Source organism: Oncorhynchus mykiss, chromosome 4, assembly GCF_057628025.1.
Source record: "Oncorhynchus mykiss isolate SJ-2025 chromosome 4, ASM5762802v1, whole genome shotgun sequence".
NCBI lineage: Eukaryota > Metazoa > Chordata > Actinopteri > Salmoniformes > Salmonidae > Oncorhynchus > Oncorhynchus mykiss.
The window spans coordinates 64,055,480-64,073,094 of NC_143025.1; the positions used below are offsets into that span (position 1 = coordinate 64,055,480).

General features: G+C 39.6%; 2 protein-coding genes across 2 annotated transcripts in view; both read right to left on the reverse strand.

Moving 5' to 3' along the window:
* The window catches only part of slc16a10 (solute carrier family 16 member 10), a 54,253-nt gene extending 45,832 nt beyond the window's left edge, over positions 1–8,421 (reverse strand). Inside the window, exon 1 of the mRNA XM_021600284.3 lies at positions 7,780–8,421. Coding sequence (XP_021455959.3) covers positions 7,780–8,131 — 352 coding nt within the window. The 5' untranslated portion in view covers positions 8,132–8,421. The remainder of the gene's footprint in view (positions 1–7,779) is intronic.
* Positions 8,422–9,404: 983 nt separating this feature from the next.
* Positions 9,405–17,020, reverse strand: rpf2 (ribosome production factor 2 homolog). The gene is made up of 10 exons (XM_021600285.3): positions 16,885–17,020; positions 12,321–12,453; positions 12,176–12,213; positions 11,892–11,931; positions 11,568–11,649; positions 11,389–11,465; positions 10,858–10,957; positions 10,519–10,621; positions 10,141–10,285; positions 9,405–9,970 (listed from the first exon to the last, which is right to left on the reverse strand). Exons 1-10 carry the CDS (start codon positions 16,905–16,907, stop codon positions 9,785–9,787), a joined length of 927 nt encoding a protein of 308 aa, XP_021455960.3. The 5' UTR covers positions 16,908–17,020; the 3' UTR covers positions 9,405–9,784.
* Positions 17,021–17,615: the final 595 nt, after the last annotated feature.

Below are 17,615 nucleotides of genomic sequence, written 5' to 3' on the forward strand. Positions count from 1 at the left end.
GTTGAGGTTGAAGTTGAATCCTGAGGTTGAATGCCTTGCTCTTTTCTCTGGGTGTAAATATATTTATGCAAGAAGTTACTCTTTAGCTAAATCCCCCTGACATGGCAGTTCAAGCTCTTTTATGGAGGTGCACCATAAATAGAAAAGGTAAAAGTACAAATCTAGACCTAAGTCTACACCAGTTCTTTGACATCAGCATTGCTAGACTAGTTGTGCATTGCTACTGAATAGGCTATCAGAGAATAAACATGTTTGGAATTCTCTATCCACTTTAGTACTTTCAGGATGAACAACACAAATGTCAACATCAAACCATGTCGTTATACATTCCAACCGAAATTAAAACAGGCCCTGGGACGCATGTAACTTGGTTGCAACTACCAAAAATGCTTTCACACACATTATGCTATTCCCTGGTAGGAGCAGTGGTCACTGTACTCTAAGCCAATATTTGCAACATTCACCCTGGCTTTCCTAATACTGTACCTAACCCTCAGTTCCAGTCCAAACCTTTGTGTGTATAAACTGACATAGCCTATGCGTAACTGATAGATGCACCCAAACAAACCACACACACATCATTTTTCTTTAGTTGCATTTCTGTAAACTTGTGTCATTAGTTGTACAAAAAAATAAAAATGTGGGGCCTCCTGAGTGTCGCAGCAGTCCAAGGCACTGCATCGCAGTGCTAGAGGAGTCACTACAGATCCGGGTTTGACCCCTGGCTGTATCACAGCCGGCCGTGATTGTGTGTCCCATAAGGCGGTGCACAATTGGCCCAGCATCTTCCGGGTTAGGGGAGGGTTTGGCTGGGGGGGCTTAACGTGCTCTAGCGACTCATTGTGGTGGGTAGGGGGCCTGCAGGCTGAACTCGGTCGTCAGTTGACCGGTGTTTCCGCTGACACATTGGTGCGGCTGGCTTCCGGGTTAAGAAGCACGGTTTGGCGGGTCATGTTTTTGAGGACGCATGACTCGACCTTCACCTCCCGAGCCCATTGTAGAGTTGCAGCGATGAGACAAGATCGAAATTGGGGAGAAAAGGGGGGTTAAAAAAAATATAAACTCATAATTATGAAAAGTATTGTCTGTAAATGTATTTTTTGCTACAGTTGAAGTCGGAAGTTTACATACACTTCAGTTGGAGTCATTAAAACTAATTTTTTCCAACCACTACACAAAGTTCTTGTTAATAAACCATAGTTTTGGCAAGTCGGTTAGGACATCTACTTTGTGCATGACACAAGAAATGTTTCCAACAATTGTTGACAGATTATTTCACTGTATCACAATTCCAGTGGATCAGAAGTTTACATCCACTAAGTTGACTGTGCCTTTAAACAGCTTGGAAAATTCCAGAAAATAAGGTAATGGCTTTACAAGCTTCTGATGGGCTAACTGACATAATTTGTGTCAATTGGAGGTGTACCTGTGGATGTATTTCAAGGCCTACCTTCAAAATCAGTGCCTCTTTGCTTGACATCATGGGAAAATCAAAAGAAATCAACCAAGACCTCAGGAAAAAAATTGTAGACCTCCACAAGTCTGGTTCATTCTTGGGAGCAATTTCCAAATGCCTGAAGGTACCACGTTCATCTGTACAAACAATAGTACACAAGTATAAACACCATGGGACCACGCAGCCGTCATACCGATCAGGAAGGAAATGTGTTCTGTCAGGAAGGAGATGCGATCAGGAAGGAGATGCGAAAAGTGCAAATCAATCCCAGAACAACAGCAGAAGGACCTTGCAAAGATGCTGGAGCAAACAGGTACAAAAGTATCTATATCCACAGTAAAACGATGCCATTGGTGTCAGTTAATGGGGATCCTAATAAGAATCATAAAACCTCCATTTCAACTGAACAGACGATAACGCTAGCATAATGGCATGCATTTTACACCTCAAGGACTCTAGTCTACATGAACAATTGCAGGCTGGCCACAAAAAAACTGGTCTGCTAGTTTAAACATCAAGGAGGCCCGAATACCAGTAAGAATGTATTTCATACAGAATTTCTTAGAGACCCATAGCTATCTACCTAAGCACATGAGGGCCAGTCCACCACACTTTTTAACCCAGTCTGTGGCTTAAGATTACAGTTCAGTCACGCGTAGTGCCATAGAATTAGAGTATATCTGATGATGGCAAGCTTCCCATAAATTATCAATATAAGACGCATCAGTTAAGAAATACAGGTCGAATAAACACTACCAATATTTTTTACATTTTGCATGCCTTAGGCTAGTCTTTGTTCCTGAAAATGAGTTCATATAAATAAAATGATAAACATTTATATATTATTGCAGAGATTCTTGAAAGTCTTAACAATCCTTGTCCGGCTAGGAAACTTTATCCCTTTTTATTTTATTTTTAATAGTTGAAAATAATTAAAGGATTTCATGTAGTTTCTTGCAATAGCCCTCTGACTAAATAATATTTATCTCAAAACCTTGACTCCTAATTATTATTTTTTAATTACATTTGTTTAAAAAAAAATGTAAAAAAGGGTTTTAGTCAACTCAGATTTGTATAAAATTGTAAATTAATCAGGAATGAGCAGGGTCAGCTATACCATAAGGACCCCTTCTTCATCTCCTGATTGCATGTAGTACAACAAGACAACGCATGGTCCTGAAAGACCTCTACTTTTGATCGATTTAAACAATATTGAAATCACCACCATCCCAACCCTAACCTGTCAACTCCATCTCCCTTATAGATTAAGATTGAACATTTTAACCATAAAACCTCATTTTTTAAAAGAATGAGTTAAGAGTCATAAAGCAACTGAGGAAAAACTATTTATACTATGTAGGCCACTTGAATAATTAAGATAAATATGCAATTTGGCAACTCCGTAAAACATTAGCTTAGATTTTTTTTTAAATATATTATTTCAACTGTCAGATTCAAATTAATAATTTTCCATATTTTACCATTAAAAAAATGTCAGTTTTGAGCAATGAGAATTCCTAATTCAATGGTTTTGAATATCTGTTGTCAACTCAGTCACTGATGGCTAATCCCACTAAAATCTATTTTTTGTCAATATTTGAGTCACTGTTCTGCAACATATTCTTAAACTATTGACGTCACCTTTGCTTTATAAATGTTGTTTAAAACAACAAAGGTGAGATTTGTATTACATATTTTAATAATCCGACGTTATGAAACAATCGAGGCCTTTAACCATTTTTGGGCCAATAAATTGAAAAAAAAAATCCTTGCATGGAGTTTAAATAAATCAAGTTGTAAATTGTTACTTTACAGCATGGGTGTCAAACTCATTCCATGGAGGGTCTAGTGTCCACTGTTTTCTCCTTTCAATTAAGACCTAGACAAACAGGTGAGATCCTTACTAATCACTTAATACATCAATCAAGGACAAGGGAGGAACAAAAACCCACAGACACTCTGCAGAATGAGTTTGACACGTGCTTTACATGGTGTGATTACTTATCTGATACTGTGAGGGCTGATACTTAATCAAAATATATATTTCAAATGTTATTAAGAAAAATATGTTTAAAAAAAGTTGATTGTCCCATCTTTCAAGAATCCCTGATTGAATAACAGCAAATGAAAATTGGTAATAGCGTATAGGCTTAAAAGTGCAACTACATGGTTGATTATACAGGTGTACTATCTTAAAGTGACCAGTTTCTCACAGCAGGAAAATAATCCTGCAACAGAAAATGTTAATTATAAGTACCCCTTTCCTTCAGTCAAATGACCTAGTGGGATCATGGGTGAAATTATATTCGTATTTTTCATAACTAATAAACATTTTATTTTTTGCCGCCAAAAACCCAGTGTTTCTATGTGAAACAGCGTTGTTATATTTGAGTCTTGTGTGACGTATACTAAGTGTAATATCGGGATGCAAACTCAAAATGTAATACATTTCAACTCTATATCTGACATGGTACAGGCCCATAACCATGTGTGGGAGGTGTATACTTTTGTTTCAGAGTAGATTTGTTTAAGACTACCAAGAAACACTCAGTGAACCTAATTTATCCCACTGCAGTAAAAAGTTCATGGATTTTTTTGTAGGAGTTGATACATTTTGAGTTAGTGTAAATCAAGTCTGAAATTTTAAAGTGGAAATTAAACTTTAAGCCTTTTTAAACATTGAATACACGCCAAGTTTGCGACAACAGTGATCAAATTAAGATACGATATCTGTAGTACTCTGAAAGCATCTCTTATCTCCCATCCAACCCAATTTTCTCAGACAGGTCATTGAGAATTAATTTACAAATAATGTCATCACAATTAATCAGGAAATGAATTGCTTGGAAAATTAGGCCAATCTGATGGAGTTCAATACAATCTTGTTTACCCTGTTACACGGAATTGAATTAGTGTTTCACTATCTAAAAACACCTCATTCTCTGAAAGAAATTCCATAGACGGAAGGGACAAAGTTCAATTAGGATGATTGATTGTGCGTCAATTTAAACTAGTCTTAATATCAACGCATCAGGTCATGTGAACGCAATGGGCCTCCCACCAACGGCCTTTCTTTGCACTTCTACTTAGGAGACTTCCTGACAGAGGCAGGTAGCATTTAGGTAGCATTTGTGCAACACAATAATCTTCCCCCCCCTTGAACCCCCATGTTGGGGAGAGAAAGGACATAAATGAATGTTGACTGAGGTCATTAGTCCAACTGTTGAGACAAACCGCACCTAACAGGAAATTGTCCAACTGGTGACTGGAGAGCCAACACCTTTACGATCTGATTGGATAGGAAGGGGTCAAGGGGCTCATGTTGGTGTATCAAGTTTATAGATAGGCCTAAATGGGTGTTGTCTAGGGTCAATTTAAAAAGTCTACTTTACCTGAGTGACAGCTAATTTGAGGTCCCAGTTCATCTCAACACCATTGGGACCATTGAGTATGCTCGTGTTAACGTTGAGGTTTTAATACCAGTTAGCGATTAGCCCGGGTCTTCAAGAAATTGAGTAATCTTTGGTATTCTACAACAAGATTATAAAATAAACTTCTTGCTATGTTTATGATCCATCTACTTCCAGAAACCCCATCCTATATGTTCCCTGTTACTTCTGCAGCCATACAAGAATGCATTGAAATGTTCACGCTTCCTCTGGCAGCCAACCAGCAATCCAAAAAAGGCATACCCAGAGTCCTTGACATACCCCTTGACTTTTTCCACATTGTTATGTTACTGCCTTATTCGAAAATTGATTAAAATCGACACAAAATACCCCATAATGACAAAGCAAAAACATGTTAAGGCATTTTCTAATTTATAAAAAATAAAACTGAAATATGACATTTACATAAGTATTCAGACCCTTAGTACTTTGTTGAAGCACCTTTGGCAGCGATTACAGCATCAATACTTTTTTTAGTTGAATACATTTGAAAACAATTCCAAAAACTTGTTTTCACTGTCATTATGGGGTTGTGTGTGTAGATTGCTGAGGATTATAAATCGTTTTATCCATTTTAGGATAAGGCTCTAACGTGGAAATGTGGAAAAAGTCAAGGGGTCTGAATACTTTCCGAAGGCACTGTATGTGTTGCCAAAGGTTCCAGAAGCACCCCCACTGTCTGGGACCTGTATCTACTGGCAGTGTGCATAGCTGGATTATGTTCCTCTCGGGCTCTCCCTAGGTGAAACCTCTCTGACAACTGGAGAGGGACTACGAGGGAAAGTGGAAGGCGGGCGACAGCTGTACTTGAAGCACGCTGACGCAATCCCTGCTACTCATTTCAGACTGAGGAAGAGGGGACTATGTTTACACTTTGGGGCGGGGGAACAATCTGAGTTCAGTTGGTCCTAAGTATGGTACTGAAGAAAAACAATATAACAAGGAAATCCATGACCAATAAGTGATTAGTTTGAATTATAATGAATTGTAATTACAATGTGACAATGTTTTGATTAAGTGAATGCTTTGATTAGTAGCTATCAGTTAACAGGATGTGATTAATCTATATCTGGATTAATAACAAATCTTCCTAATAAAATCAGAACAATGTCAATGTGAGGAAAAGGGTGATTACTGATTGCCTTATCAAATCTATGATGATTAACACTGCCAAGGACAGTGCATCTTCCCAGCTTTGATCCTACATTTGATGCATGACCATACCTTTGAAAAGGTCATAGTCTACACAATGAGTCTTCTTAACACGTTAACCTAATCAAAGCGTGGAAAAAAAGCCTTCTCGCACATTTATTAGTGTTTATTAGCCCTTCACACATCAACAGCAACCCCCAATAACATCAGCTACAGGTGGCTGAAGCCACAGCGAAACAACGTAGGATCATTATCCATGTGGTAGTGGTGAACCTTTAGCCATGGAAAGGAAGAAAGAAAGAGAAAAAACACTGAGCAACCTCACGGTCTGTCTGAACAGACTGTTTCCAGGCATGTTTTAACATTTTAATGGCCCCGAAACTGACACAGCTGTGGTAATGTGTATGCCTGTGTTATACAAAGGATGTTCTTATTTAATACTGTAAGGATGAAATGACAGTGTAATTTATATCCATTAAAGCTGAGATCCCGAAAGGTGAAACAGCACCACCGGTCGACCCCAAGGCGCATTTGCTTTTGTTTTGTTGACTAAACAGAAGTGAGGAGCATAGAAACGGAGATGAGCAGTGTAGTAAAAACAATTGTAACAATTGTAACACATATTCTGTGGTTCTAACGCGGTGTGTGTGTGTGTGTGTGTGGGGGGGGGGGGGGGGGGGGGGGTCTATTCGTTGTATGCAGTAATTACTTTGTTGTAATATCCCAAATGGACGTGTCACCATTAAGGATTCCAGCTTTAACTAACAGCCAAATGAGGACACAATCTGAAACATTAACCTTGAAATGCTAAGGTATTAATGTTGGGGTCCTGCTCTTTCATTAACATGTAATGAGTTTTGTATGCACTGCAATAGCAGCTGCTAAAGAATGCACATTGAGACTGGAGAGAGAGTCAGTGGGAGCGGAAATATGCCCCTTGCCCTGTTCCTAGTAGTCTGTACATAGGCTACATGGCCATATGGGAATGAAGGGAAGTATGCAGATAGCCAGACACACTTTTGCTAACATAAGCAGATGGATAAATGACAAATGTCAATGATGTTATATTATGTCAGTGAGGGTGGACAATGATTTCCACCACACAATGAATCACTTTTACTGTCAGGGGCCGGTTGAGAGGGGTGTAAAGTAACAAAAACAAAAAAGAGTAGAACAGATATGATTGTCATGCAACCCTGCACACCTGTAGCCACCTAAACGTAAGGGGGGCACCGGGGAGCTGGACATGATTTACACAACTTTCCAAAATGAAAAGCTACAGTTGAATGAGGCCCGCTTCTAATCGAGACATGTAGCTAGTATCCACTGGTTTATATAACATTATTTGGCACGTTTAGCTGGCTGTTTGCGACTGACTGTTATTGAAATGCCGGCCTAAACGAACCGTATGGAGCTAACGGTCAACGAATGACTTAGCCATGTGCATCGCACGCTCGACTCGCTGACTGACAGAAAACAATCTTGAGTTGAACGTGAGGCAACTGTATTTTGCATTAGTGTGTTTTTTTTTATGCCATTGCCTAATCAGAATGTATTTACGTGGCTTAGCCATACCAGGTAGTGCAATAATGAATTTCACTTTATGAAGTGCAGCCAAAAAGGAGTACACATATTTGATTATGTATGCACTACACCTACTACGGTATTTGGCTACCTAGCTTGCTGTGCTCGTGTGCCCGCTAACCCATTTTGTGAACTCACCTGTTTTAAACCTGAGGTCGTCATCTGTTGGTGAGCCGAATTCTTTCAGGAGGGACATGAACAGGATGCCAAAGGCGTTCTGGATCCCGAACACCGCTCCATTGCACCACATTGCAGCCAGCATAACCACCCAACCCCATCCTCCTTCTGGATGCACGAACTCGGGCTCCTCCACAGCCACGGGAACCTGCTCTTTGATGGTTCCTTTACTATCCCCGTTCTCGTTCTTTTCCTCAGCATCGTCCGAGCGCTTTTCCTCTGCTTTCATTGGTGTCTCCTCTGCAGGCTCCGCAGCGACCGTTTCTTTACTTGCATCAGATTCAATGTCTGTCATGTTGGTACCTGCTGTCATTTCTTGGAGCGACTGTGCAGATTTTTAACACTGTCAAATATGATGACAGCAATATACCGGTAACTAGTCTAAATTGTGTGCCCTCAAGCTGCAGCCAAACTCAACTGAAGAGAATCAGATAATGGTATGTCCCAAATCGTGTCTATCTACATATAGGAATACTTCGCATCTCCTTTCAGCGAATTGTTACCTGGAAGATGCATCCATTCAGAAGCAGAAGCCGTATTGAAAATGTCTACCACCAGCTCGCACTGTCTTAAGTGTAAAACACCAGTGTTGCAATATTGTATAAATAGATACACGGGGGGCGGGTTGTGCATACATTATGCCGGTATCTGTCGCTGATTGGACGCATTGCTGTTTTTTTAAAGTATGACGCCAGAGCATTGAATAATCACTGTAGCGATTGAAAAAATATATATACTTTCTAAAGACAAGATCCAGAACACATTTATTTCACCTGGTTATAGAGATAACTTGGGCTTGCAAGAAAAAAGTTAATTTAGGAGTCTCAGAACTATAATGTGTTCCATAATCCAAAAAATGTAATCAATCCGGATTAATTTTACATACAATGGTGGTTAGGGAGGGGGCAATTACCTGTCATTATCCCCATGACCAGTAGGCCTATACATGATAAAAAACGAAATCTAACACTTTTAAACAAAACTTCCTTTAAATAAGACATAATTGTACTATTTTTGCTATTGATTTCAATATAACACCATAGCCAAGATTGCACAGTGGTCTCAGGCACTGCATCTCAGTGGTTCGATTCCAGGCTGTGTATCACAACCGGCCATGATTTGGAGTCCCATAGGGCGGTGCACAATTGGCCCAGCCTCATCTGGGTTAGGGTTTGGCACTGGATAGGCAGTAATTGTAAATAACTACTTGTTCTTAACTGACTTGCATAGTTAAATAAAGGTTCAACAAAATAATATTAACTATGAATTTAGCAGCTCAATAGTCAAACAGTGACCTTGTGTACAAAGTTACATTTCTGGATGTTTCTGGGATGGTTAACACCATTACTTCTGATTTCATATCCACATCTGCCAGCAAATGTTTCATACCTGGAAGCTGACTGAAATATACCAAGTTGTCTAATGTCAAATCACAGCTGTGATTTGTTCATAAGGAGGCAAATCTTTATACCCGAAGGTTAGTGGTGGCACAGTGAAAAGTAAAATTTACTCACAAAAAAAAGTTACTTTTCTGAATGTACCAGAGCTAAATAGTCCATCTATGAAAAGCACAGCACGAGACAAGATGTACAAAACAAATGTATTAATTGAGAACTGTTCCTCGATGTACACGCAGTTTAAAATACAGAAAATAAAAAAGTATTTTAGATGAATGATTGCTAATTCAATTTTTTCTTATGCACCCACACAGACTGCCTGCCATTAACACAAAACCTAAGCAACATCAGCAACAGAATGAAGACAATTTGCAAGGCATTAAAAAGAGATTGATTAGCACACCACCACATTGTTGTCTTGAAACATTGACAAACATACCTGCAGAAGGTAAACATGTATGTGGGGGTCATTCTTTTCATCATTGATGACAATTCTGAAGAAATAAGTCAACATCCAGTTAAATTGATGACGTGAGCTTGTGAAATGTCCATTAAAGCCTGGGAACACTTCACTCTACTTCAGTACTTTTCAGGGACGTCTCTCCCGCCACAACAGCAGCGGCTGCCGGGCCCCTCCTCTTCCTCAGACCCTTCATCTTACGTGTCTGGAGCTTGGCCAGATCCTGCTTCTGCATGTGCAACCTGCCAAACTTGGTACCAAAAGTATCGTGGGATATGTTCTTCTTCTTCTTGGGCTGTAAAGAATAGAAATGACAAAGAGCAACATGAGGACTTCGATTGCCTTGAAGTTTCAGTTCAATTAAGACAAGACGTTTAAAAAGAAGCAATCTCTTGCGCCATTTTACATAGCGGCTGTTGAAAGAGCGTGAAAAAGATGTTGACTGCAACTAGACATTTTTCCTACCTTCAGAGCCTTGGGCTGTTTGTGAGCTGTCTTGTACAGGTCATCTGATGCCAGGTGGGTTCTCCGCAAGATAAAGTCAAAAGAGGGCCCAATCTCCTCCAGCTCAATCCTTGGGGTCCGACATCCAGACTTCTTCAACAGAGACCTGGAGAAAACAAAGAGCTTTGACTAGTGATCATTTCAGGGGGGGTGAGATGGACAGTAGACACTAACTTCACAGAACGTGGTCACTTTTAAAAAGGGCCCATAGGGCTCTGGTGAAAGTATTACACTACATGGGGAATAGGGTGCCATTTGGGACACAGCCCGTATGTTCTAATCTATCAGGAATAATAGGAGACACTGGTAGATGGTCCAGCTGCTAGAAGGCAGACATACCTGTAGCTGCGCATGTAGATTTTCCCCTCCAGAGCAGTGAAGTGCAGGACATGCTCCAGACCAGCCAGGCGCACTGAAGGCACAACAGGACCTCTGAAGAAGTCTGAATAATAAAACAAGTTAGAGTAGAAAATGGTCAAGTGTCATTGACATGAAATGCAATGTTATTTATTATAAGACCAAAATAATGGAGGATTTGGGAAGTGTTTATTATCTAAATATTTTCTAGTTAAAGTAAATGTGTTTCAACTAAAGGGGAAATCTTAACTGTAGGACTGAAATTAACCCCACAACAACTTAACACTAAATTCAAAAGTTTAGCTTTAGACTAAATTGTACCTGTAAGAAGGCTCTTTAGGCGTTTGTGTTCATTCTCATGGTCAAAAGCATCCCCTGCAAACACCAGCATTGGTTTAGTCCCCTCGGGACATTTGCTGCTCTGCAATGGAAACCAAACAAAGTTACAGGAGGAAAAGTCCAATAAATTAATCATATAAAAAAAGACACAATGAACACTAACAACTTACTTTGTTTACAATCCAAGTGTGCCTGTTCCAGCCATTAGTGTCTTGTCAGTAAAACTACAATTTTCCAAATTAAGCATTTTTAAAGAACAGGAAGAATATAATAGTGTTTAGAGCAAAGTTCAGTTCTAGATGTTAATTCAGGCCACCGGGAGAGACTGTAAAAGAGGTGTATTCATTTGGCCGATTGTAGCAGACTGTGGACAAAGACATGGCGATGAAACCCTCAGTGTTAATTAACTAAGATTCTGGCAGATTGAGAAGGTGCATGACACCACTGTACTAATGTTGAACAACGCAACAAAAACTTACATAGAAAATGTCTTAAAATAAAAGGAAACATCACCTTGATGTCACTTAGGGAGTTATACTTCTCAATGCCAAGCTCAATCATATCCAGCACATGGAAATCAAACAGACGACCTGAAAAAAATAAAATAAAGGTCAAACTGCTGTGAAACGTACCAGACATCTCCCGTAGAGCAAGGTCTCCATCTCCCACTGATAAAATACAAAAATGCTTACCAAATATGAGATTGTTTGGCCTTTTCTTGTTGTGTGAGCCAAACAAAAACAGAGAGCTATCGGTTTTCTTCGAGAAGAATTCCTGTAGATAAGAGACAAAATACAGATGATTGGGAATTCTTACACTCCGCAGGGAGTGCTGATTTTAAGTGCTGTGAATACACTGCATTTTAAAATGATGCTAGTATGGCTACAGTGTAAAATACTGCTTTGACTACTAGCAGGTGAATGTTCACAAATTATCACAATCCCAAACAATTGGTTAGTTAAACAAATCTGATATCAAGCGGAAATGAATTAATGCAGCATATTTAGTTAACTGACCAATGATGTAGAATCCTCAAATGGCCTAGTTATATTTTTCCTGGAAGGAAAAACAACATTTGGATAAAACACACATCTCAAGTACCAGCAATTGACAAGACTAGTATTTATGCCTTGTTATTATTTCAGTAAACTCAGTCCTTCATGCCCAAGTATTAAATATCCACTTATCAATGACAGGGAAAAAAATAAACATGATGAACACTAAATACAATACTTTCAGTACAACCAGTATACTACTGGGTTTGTTTGAAGACTAACTTGAATTAAAATCCATCACTTACTTTTTGTACAGTACAGCACTTGGTTTCTTCAGGGCATACTGGAGAAGAAAAAAAACACATTGAGAGTTATCTAGCTGGCACTCTCAAACCTTGACAGTCTTCATGATTCTAGTTGGGGAAGAGGGTCGACAGTCAGAAAACGTACAATGTCTTTTAATGCCTGAGTGACAGTCATACTGGTGTTGCCTCCTTTCATGATCATGGCATTCTTGACGTTCTCTGTAAGCTTGGAAGCTCTGTTGTCAAGGAAGCGCTTAGCCCTCTTCGTCTTAGGTTTTCTGAGGAGACATTTGTTCAACAACAAAAGACACTTCAGCTATGGTAGACAGGGACATGAGTAACACAGCACAGATGATCGGGCATCGCTCTTCCATCTAGCGAAATGCACTCAATCAACACTGTTTGGAAGTCTAGCTAGCTAGTTAACATTAGCCAACTACTTGCCCAATAAATAAGACTGCGATACCAATTATTGGTATACGGTCAAACAAAGCACTGCAAAAACATGTAAAGTTCTCTCAAGCCAGTGTTGAACAAAATGACATTTGAGCTTGCTCTACCGCTTGTCTGTGCGGTTGGTCCTTATGTAGGTTTGAAATTTGAGACAATATCCACAGGAAAGTATTATTAAACTGACTTTTCAAAACGCTGATTTATATAACCTGGCACTAGCCCAACAATGGACTAAATGTGCCTAACATTACTCCTTATAGTCCAAGTACCTTACAAGTTCTGCTTAGAGTGGAATTGGCTCTGCCAGCCATAACAGCCAAATACTCCATCTGAAAGTGACTCGATTCTCAACTGTCGTTCAGTACTTTCACATCACATCAAAATACATTGTTTCAACACAGTTGCAGCCAACAGTATTTTTCAGTGCCAACACGTTTGTGGTGTCTGTTTACACAGGTGTTCGGAGACACAGATAGCTAATTTGCACAGGTACGCCTAAGGGATGGGCAGTCAACATTTAATACTAAATAAAACTAAATACTTTTTTGCCCCACTGTATGCCAGATGTTTACATAATTATGACATAACATTGAAGGTTGTGCAATGTGTCATGACTGTCCTGAACAGGAGACCACAACCCTACAGATTATCTCTCACACCCAACAAAAGAGGAGAGATCTAGGGGTATGAAGATGTGGGGTTTTTATGACCCCCCACGCCCATGGTAAATTTTAGGCCACACACAAAATTCCTCTCTCTCACTATGGAGAACCAGCCTCAGAACATTAAACATGAAATAAAGGGACTTTGGAACAATGGTTTCCGTCAGCCACAATGGTGGTCATGACGATAGATGGAAAATGAAAATTAATGTAATTTTTGTTGTTATTAAAGGTTAATAGATTACTTTATTACAAAAACATTGTAACTAAGAGTTTTCCCCGTATATGCTTGATGTTTATACATTGTACGTTGTGTGGAAAATGTCCAAATCAAACAGAATGTTTTGGTAAAGATGAAATGTGAAGTTAGTTGTCTAAAATTGGATTTGAGTAAAAATCTAGACCTTGCCGCTTAACTAGGTACGCCCAGAGAATTGCCCTAAAGGCGGCCACGCCCACTTCTGACCCGAGGGTATAAAACATGCGAGTTAAAAATGAACAGACTAAGTGACCCGAGCTGCAGCCGAGGTCTTAAAAAGTAAACGAACCCAAAATGCAACACAAGGTGAAGACAAAGAAATATTATTTCTTCTACCCATGCTACGGATGTGTAGCTGTGTTTAAGCAGGTGAATTCAAGTCGGACCACCTAGCCTCCACTCTCCATCGAATCGTGGTATCTACACCATTTCATTCCTACGCTGTGAGCTCTGAGCTGTCTGTCCTCAGAAGACCCCCATCAGAGCAAGGGCGATGAATCAGACCACTATAAGCCAAAAGGACACTGACATCGTGAGGACAACCAGAGAAGTGCGTCATTTAGAAGCCTAAACGACCCACGCGGAGCTTCCCATCTGAGACCTCCAACACGTAATTACATCATTATATTCTGACCCATAAGAGCGGCAGTTCGGGCACAGGCCAGGGTTAAAATAAGCATAGCTGACAAATTCACCAAAATGTATATTTCTCTCGTGTACTCTCTCTTTAAAAAGAGAATCATAATTTTAACATTCTAGTGAATAAACAATCAACTACGATTGGTGTGGTACGAACTCATTGGTGGGACCCGGGTCCGTGCAGATTCCCGGATTATGCGACGTTCAGAATGAGATTGTAGAGGAAACTGATTAATTAGCGACTGTTGTAAAATCGATATTCTTTGAGTTAATTTGGGAAATAGAAACTCAAAACGAATTTCCCCATGGTGGCCCAGGTTAATGAGTTAATTGCTTGATTTGTTTAATCACGCAATTAGAAACCTTTAATCATTCGATTAGCAACAGTCGTCACATTAACTAATACAAAGTCACGACAAATGTAACGGTAATATTTAGACTTGGTGTTGCCACTTGTTCGATAAAATACGGAACTGTTCCATATTTCATTGAAAGAATAAACTATTTGTTTTTTAAATTATCGCTTCTGGATTTGACCATCTTAATGACCTAAGGCTCGTATTTCTGTGTGTTTATTATAATTAAGTATATTACTTGATAGAGTAGTCTGACTGAGCAGTGGTAGGCAGCAGTAGGCTCGTAACCATTCATTCAAACAGCACTTCCCTGCATTTGCCAGCAGCTTTTTGTCAAAAGAGTCAAAAAGAGTTATCATTTGAAACAGGGCTCAATTTGGCCAGTTGAAAGTTAGCCTACAAAGCTAAATATTTCTTATTTTCAATATACAAGACATTCGATTTATTTTCTAAAATAGAACACTGTGTGGTGATAAATTACAACCACGACATCTGTTTGGTGAGTAGACCTAGGCGTAATGATTGATGAAAATACACTGTCTTTATCAAACCAATGTTATTGCATATTTTCAGTGTGGAACCTGTATGTTTAGGGGGTTATAGCATATCTCATACCAATTATAAATGGCCCTAACAGTTTGCAAAGTAGCCTTTTGCGGAAAATAGACGGGATAATTATTCAAAAAACTGCAGCTCGTTGGAAAGTAGTTTGAATTGTCGATAGCAGGCAATGTGGAAAAGTAATCTTTAGATATGTACTGGGGGGGAAGTTGTGCTTGAAAGGTAACCACAGGTCGTTTCCCCCCACAGGCAGGCCGAGCCGCGACGTTCTATTACCAACTGGGACTATTGCCGAAAAGCCAGTCTCTTTGGCAATGACGGAGTGGAATGTTAGCTCAAAAGACTGGTACACAGACTAGTTCCAAGTCGGTTCTATTCATGGATTGTGTCAGCAAGGGGCACCAAAGTTTCCTTGCGTTGTTAAGATTTGCTAAAGGTAGTTAGCATCTATGAATGGGTTAAATGGGCACATGCAAAAAAGCATGTAGGCCTACACGCCTGTAACATGCTGACCACAGCGCTTGCATGTGTGCGCACGCGCATGTTGATTTTGTCCACTCACACCAGACGCGATCAGGACACGCAGGTTGAAATATCAAAACGAACTCTGAACCAACTATAATGTTTCGGGGACAGGTCGAAAAGCATGAAACATTTATGGCAATTTAGCTAGCTTGATGTTGATAGCTAATTTGTTCTGGGATATAAACATTGGGTTGTTATATGACCTATAAATGCACAAGGTCCTCTACTCCGATAATTAAACCACAGATAAAACAGTAAACCGAAGTTGTTTCTTGTCATCTCTCCTCCAGGTTTCTTTTTCTTCTTTGGACTTTATGGAGGTTGGTAACCAACTTTACAGCATTACTACAACTGACCAGAGTGGACCTAAATTCATCTTTCAATCACCCACGTGGGTATATGCTCCTAAAACACCATTGAGGAGATGGGAGAGGCCGGACCAGCGGTTTGGTCAGCATGTAAGGTACATGTCGGATAAACAAAAGTAAAGACACTTGATGGAAACACAAAATGTTGGTAAACTTCCCAAATTGCGAAAAAACAAAATATGCCAGACAATGTGGGATATTTGTGTGTTGGTAAAATAAATGTTTCGAGAAATTCCGGTGGAAACGTTTTATGCACAAAAATGTATATGACATTGTGTGGTCCTCCCACTACGATTATTCGAGAAAGCACGCTGTTTAAGGCTACAGATTAAATACATTATGTATTTAACAGGGTGGTGAAAGTGCAAGGTGACGAGCTTGATGCATCTTTCCAATAAATATTGAGGGTCTAATTCTAATGACCAGATACTTGGCTGCCGTTGAACAAAAAATAACATCGCCATGTCAAGACTGTATATGCGAACCTTTGGCTAGAGTGCACGTGCCAATATCAGAGTGGGCACACTAGCTATTTAACGCAACATGGGTTCTCACATCAGCGGAGTTGCAATTGCGATGCATTTCTATGTGCACTGGATCATCACGCATAGCAGTTTATCCACAAATCAATGTAATGGAATTATCTACGGCCGTAAAATGCGAATCTTGTTTTATGCAGATTTCAGTATATTCGCATGAAAATCCGTCACCGATTGGATGGAAACCTAACGTTAGTTAGATTTATTAGGCAAGCTACATAGCCAATGCTACATTGTTAGTTTCCTAGCAAGTGACTTCGTTAAACTACATAAATACTCTAAAGTTATAGTTTAAGGGTAAAACCACATTAAGCATGACATACTTTGGTTGGTAAAACACAACTTACATTACTCCTCCGTATTGTTTCATTTTGAGGACTTCACTCGTGTGCTTGCTTCAAAATACTCCACGTGAATATTACAGCAGCGGAAAATGTCGCAGTTCATTTTGCGTCACATCCGTCGTCTTGTAGAGTGGATACATGTGCAGTACTGTCATGTGGCCATTGGGTGACGATAGAGAGCTATAAACGCGTCGACACGTCAACGCCAGGGTAGAACGATTGTCCCCTTGCATTGAGGATTAAATTGAAGGCCGACCGTAGTATTGCAGGCATTGTTTCCAGAAATCAGGATCCCCATTATAGTGAACTGGATTTTATTTTTATTAAACCAGGTAGGCCAGTTGAGAACAAATTCTCATTTACAACTGCGACCTAGCCAAGATTAAGCAATGCAGTGCGACACAAACACAGTTGCACATGGGATAAACAAACGTACAGACAATAACAATGGAAAAGGCTATACAGTGTGTGCAAATGAAGTAAAATTAGGGAGGTAAGGCAATAAATGGGCCATAGTGGCGAAATAATTACAATGTAGAAATTACTGCTACTGGGGTGCAAATGGCGATCTTCGTTGTCAATATTCGTGGATTTTTTTTTTTAGAACACAATCATGGTACAATTGTTTATATTTCATCAGATGTGTTCTTGAACCGATTACTTTAACATCACAGATTACGTTATAAGGATAATGTAGTTGCTAATGTCACCCTCCAATTTGAGACACTCACGAG